We start from the raw sequence: 5,681 nt of genomic DNA, 5'->3' as shown, positions 1-5,681 counted from the left end.
GGCTCACAGATGCTGGATCTGTATGCTGAAACATACCAGGTCAGATGGGGCACATAAGCTGGCAACAAGGAGGGAATTAGAGCTCTGCTCAAAGATAGGCGAAAGGACACATCTTATTTTATTTCGAAAAAATAGATTGGTCAGATAGTTTGTTTTTGTTGAAAGACAAGCTATTTCAGCTTAGTCCATGTCCAACTAGCTGCAGCTAAGCCAACACACATGCTGACAGATGTCTTTCAGCCCCCGGAATGAGCTATTCAAATGATGCACGTTTGTAAGTGTATATATATAGCTGCCAAAGCAGATTGCCACTGTACAGTATACTTAAACAAGCCAGATGTGCATTTTGAAAGAACAACAATGCATACTTTCATCCTGCTCTATCGCAAATTTTACCACTTATCTTCTACATCAGCAAAGAGACAATACAATTCTTATATTTCTAACGCGTAGTTGAATGAAAATAACATGCCAAATCCCTGATGTTATTATCCAAATCCAGCAACATACAAGATTGAATGTTACAGTAGAGTACATATTGCAAGTTCATCCAAATCCCTCAACTTTTACATTTGATTTGACACATCTTATTGTGTGGAGAACTACATGAGAAATTATCCTCTATATTCTATACAACTCAAGAAGATCAAAGAAAAAAAATAACAGTGGCACTAGTACATAATAAATATGAGAAAATACAAAATTTGTGCAAAAACATGATCCATGTACATTCTAATTAGGATAAAGAGGAAAAAAGACTGCACTCATGTTTTGTAATATAAGTACAATCTTGTCTTTTTGTATGGTGCATGATGATATTTTTGGACAAGTCTACTTTTTTCCTCATATTTTGCCATACGCTTACCATGAAACTTCTTAAAAACTTGTTCTAGTGTACGAGTACAGAGTTCATCAACACAGGACCACCGCCTACCAAACTAAATAATTATTACCTATAATTATAGATAAAGGAAGCTAAAACCTATTCATTGAATGCCAGGTTCATCTTTCTAAGATTGGGTGTAATCCACACAGGAGCCGGGCAGTTGGACCAAAGCTGGGGAGAAAAAAGTTCCTCCCTGCTGTTATTACCCAAGTCGAGAATTCCCATATCACGGGGATTGTTCTTGAGTCCCCTTGTCCAAAGCACACTGTCATCGGTAAAGTAGGCATGGTTTCCCTTGAGAGCGGGATAGTCTTGAGCAGTAAGACAAAGTGATTGATTGTGCCCAAGAAACAACACATGGTCGCGCAAGCAACTGATTTTCTTAATTTTCTCTCCTGACGAAGCATCGACTTCATATATTTTGAGTTTTCCAGTGCTCCAAAACACAGATGCCCCAGGCTCGGGTTCTAAATCACAGTGCTCACATAATCTCCACACTTGAAGAAGATTGCCCCATGGAGCTTGGACAATGTAAGTATTCAGAAACCGGTCCTCAGGCTCTAGCTCCTGTGTAATCATCTTCATCGTGAGAACAGGGCTACTTAGATCGAAAGCGTGAATTTGCCCAAATGAAGTGACTGCGTACAGCAGGCCATTCTTGTAAATGCAATCATCATAGTTGGTGTATGGTGGCAGCCATATCCAACTATCATCCCCTGCCCTTGCAACTGAGAGCTGACTAGCTGGATTGTGTATGAGCGCCACAATGTATCCATTGCATGTATCAGAAAACACGAAAGCTTTATGGTGAAGCTTGTTCCTCAGCTCTCCAAGAGCCAAAATTGATGGCGGACCGTAAACCATTTTTGCGGAGTGGTATGAGTACTCGTACTGGTGAAGAGCACCAGAGTCATTATAGATGGGTTTCACATGCTCAACGGTGATCACCGAAGGGAGATTAATCTGTTCACCAGTGATGGGATTGACAAGGTGCATCTCTGATCTGTCATCAACTGTAACAAGCAAACCTTGCGAGGACCCAATCAGATGCCTATTTCTGATGGGTGGCCCTGGCAGAGCTAGCTTGTACGTCCTCTTCTCCGCGAGGCTGTAGAGGCAAGCAACGCTCTCGCCGGCAGATTCAGAGGTGTAGAGGAGGCACGGCGTCTGGGGACGCGTGTAGTGCCCAAGGCTGCGGAGCCTGGAGTACGCGGAGCGCCAGGAGGAGCAGACTGAGCCGGCACGAAGGAGGTCAGGGATCTCGAGGGTGGCAAATATACCCATCAAGATGTCCTGAGGCAGCTCAGGCGATGCGCCCTCCATAGTCTTGATCAGTGGAGGATGCTTGCACAATTTCTTCAGTGAACTTGGAGTGAGGCGCAGCAGCCTAGGCAAAGCTCTGAGGACTAGCGAGCACAGATATGCTGGGTGTATAGCGAGACTCCATAAGCTCATTGTCCAGGCTAGGCTACAGGCCTCCGTATAGGCAAAATCAATCTTGGACGACTTGCAAAGACCCAATGACGTTGGAGGAAAATACGCAGCTTCCGCGATGCGCCGATTATTCTCAGGCGTACCGCCGGACTTCATAATCTACAGGCATCCGTATATATATATATAAGCTTTAATTAAAAAAAAATTACAACTTTGGATGGAAACAGAGGATAAGAGTTCTTGTGGGTAACTTATAGATCACAAACGGAGGACAAACCTGATTCGAATACGCGAAGAACTGGATTGGATTGGGCACTCGGGGATTCTTTTGCTGATGAAGGGACGGACTTGATTCGAGGAGTCCTACTCGGTTTGCTTCTCAGAATCCTCCTATCTCTCTACCAAAGGGAGGAAGGAAATTATTAGAGCAATAACCGGCGGAAGGTGAAACATAGCCAAATCAGATGCGGCGGAAGGTGATACCCAGATTGAAGAGGGAGATCTAAGCCGCAGCAGCCGCAGCAGAGGAGGGAGGGGGCGCAGCCGCAGCGTTGACCTGATTGGAAGCAGAGGAGGGTGGAGGCGGGGGAGCGCCTATAGGGCGCAGCACGCGCTGGGAAGGAAGCGGGCGCGCACCCCCCGCTCCCCTTCTGGGCCGGCCCATGTGTGGCCGGGACGCCGCCTGTTTTTTTTTTTTTTGCGGATGTTTCCTTTTTCTTTTTTTCTTTTTTTCAATAATTCGGGATATGAAAAAGGTCCTAAATGTCAGAAAAGTTGCTAATTTTGAATAAAACAATCATGATTTGGCAAAAAATGTTCACAAATTTAAAAAATGTTCATGAATTTAAAACAATGTTCACGATTTCAAAAAAATGTTTGTGAAATTGAAAAATGTTCACAAAATAAGTAAATCATGATTACAGAAAAATGCTCTGGAATTCAGAAATTGTTCACGAATTTGTAAAAAAATGTTTACAAACTTAAAAAATGTTCATAATTTAAAAAATTCAAACAAATGTTCGCTAATTCGAAACACATTCATGAATTTGGGAAAAATGTTCATGATTCAAAAAAATGTTCACGAATTTGGAAAAAATGTTCGCTAATTCAAAAAATATTCAAAAATTTGAAAAAAATTGTCATGATTTTGAAAAAGTAGACTTTAATTTTAAAATGTTCATTATTTCAAAAAAATGTCCATGATTTGAAAAACATGTTCATGACTTAAGAGAATCTTCAAAACTTTCTAAAAAATTGTTCATGATTTCAAAAAAAAAGTTTGTGAGTTTTTTAAAAATGTTCACAGTTTCAAAAAAATGTTCATGATTTAAGAGTAACAATGTAGTGAAAATAAAACCACAATTTTGGAAAAAATGTTCATCATTAAAAAAATAATTTTAGAAAACAAATCACGAATTAATAGATTTTAGGAAATTGGAAAACAAGAATAAAAATGAAAACATAAAAGTAAAGAAACAATGAAAAGAAAACAGAAAAAGGAAAAGAAAAAACGAAAAAAGAAAAAGAAAAACCGAAAGACAAACATAAAAAACCGGTTCAGGGAAGGTTCTAGAACCTTTCCCTAAACCGGGGGTACGCGCCATGGCGCTCGCGGGCGTGGTACGCACCGTATAGGATCCCCGTCGAGGCGGCTGCGAGTATTCCTCTTCGCACAGCGCTCACGTGCCTCTGCTCGTGGGCCGGCCCAACTAGCAGGCGAACACGGCACCTGGTATGGACCAGCCAGGCAATCAGCGAATCGCTCGCCAGCTCACGCTTCGTTCTTTCCTAAAAAAACATACGCTTCGTTCTCCACTCAAAAAAACAAACGCACGAAAAAAGTTCATCCATTTCCAAAAAAAATCATCAGTTTTGAAATAGACTTCCTCGATATCCAAATATAGGACCCGGTGATAGACGTGGAGTTTAGGGTTTAGGATGGACGCCTCGGGAGCGGAGCCTGGGAGGCGATTTCCTTCCCTTCCCATCATTCTTCTACCTACCACCCGCTCGCCATTACCACGCATCCTCTGCGCTCAACCACTGCTTCCTCCATCGTTGGGGCGGATGACAGCACCTCACCGTCGCGGCGCTCCTCGTCGTCTTCGGCCGGCGTCGCGGGTGGCGGAGCCACTGTTGCTTCCGCCTCCCCCAGTCGATGCGAACTCACCGAAGGCGTATCGGGAGATGGAACGGGTGGTGCGGGAGAGGTTCCCAGACCGCTCGGAGTGGTCAGATCTCTTCGACGTCATCATTCAACATGCCACGTTCGAGGAATACACGAGATTCACCGGCGTCGATGGCGCATCGGATGTGGAGCTCCTGTTCTGGGTCATTCAGGAGGCGAGCTCTCCAGATCCAGCGCACGCAGCGAGGTGGAGCAACTTCCACGCGCTCAATCCGCCTCGGCTCAACATCGCAAGGCCGCGGATGGATGCTCTACCCAGAATTCCATCGGATGCGCTACCGCCGGGGTCCCCTCCCCTCCTCCCCCCTCGCTTGCAATAATCGTTGCCGATGGCGATGGTCGGAGCGCGCGGGGTTGGAATCCTGCTCCTGCTGGTCACAATCAGGCGTGCGAGAGGAGCAAGCGTGACATCGAGCCTCCTCCATGGCCTAGAGTTCATCTTTGACAGCAATCCTGACATGCCGCGGTATTAGCGTTAGAGAAAGGAAAGGACCAGGGTATGATTCCTGAGATTCTGTCTGCTACTTCAATTGAGTATCTGCATGCATTTCGTGTTAGGGAACATAGTAATTTCAAAAAAATTCCTACGCACACGCAAGATCATGGTGATGCATAGCAACGGGAGGGGAGAGTGTTGTCTACGTACCCTCGTAGACCGTAAGCGGAAGCGTTATGACAACGCGGTTGATGTAGTCGTACGTCTTCACGATCGACCGATCCTAGCACCGAAGGTACGGCACCTCCGCGGACTGCACACGTTCAGCTCGGTGACGTCCCATGAACTCACGATCCAGTAGAGCTTCGAGGGGAGCTTCGTCAGCACGACGGCGTGATGACGGTGACGATGAAGTTACCGACGCAGGGCTTTGCCTAAGCACCGCTACGATATGACTGAGGTGGATTATGGTGGAGGGGGGCACCGCACACGGCTAAGAGATCAATGATCAACTTGTGTCCATAGGGTGCCCCCTCCCCGTATATAAAGGAGTGGAGGAGGGGGAGAGGGCCGGCCTCCTAGGCGCGCCCAAGGGGGGAGTCCTACTCCCGGTGGGAGTAGGATTCCCCCTTCCCAAGTTGGAGTAGGAGAGGGAAGGAAAGGGAAGGAGGGAGGAAGGAAAGGGGGGGGCCTCCCAATTCGGATTGGGCTTGGGGGGGGCGCCCCCTCCTTTGCTC

The 5,681-nt window shown here is 45.9% G+C and overlaps 1 protein-coding gene across 1 annotated transcript; it reads right to left on the bottom strand.

Moving 5' to 3' along the window:
• Positions 1 to 480: 480 nt before the first annotated feature.
• LOC123187412 (putative F-box protein At4g22180) lies at positions 481 to 2,956 on the bottom strand. The gene is made up of 3 exons (XM_044599275.1): positions 2,804 to 2,956; positions 2,598 to 2,718; positions 481 to 2,479 (listed from the first exon to the last, which is right to left on the bottom strand). Exon 3 carries the CDS (start codon positions 2,474 to 2,476, stop codon positions 983 to 985), a length of 1,494 nt encoding a protein of 497 aa, XP_044455210.1. The 5' UTR covers positions 2,477 to 2,479; positions 2,598 to 2,718; positions 2,804 to 2,956; the 3' UTR covers positions 481 to 982.
• Between the last annotated feature and the right edge of the window lie 2,725 nt (positions 2,957 to 5,681).

Source organism: Triticum aestivum, chromosome 2A (assembly GCF_018294505.1).
Source record: "Triticum aestivum cultivar Chinese Spring chromosome 2A, IWGSC CS RefSeq v2.1, whole genome shotgun sequence".
NCBI classification, from domain to species: domain Eukaryota; kingdom Viridiplantae; phylum Streptophyta; class Magnoliopsida; order Poales; family Poaceae; genus Triticum; species Triticum aestivum.
Note: the sequence above shows the minus strand (reverse complement) of the source record. Positions and strands in the feature narration are given on the sequence as shown.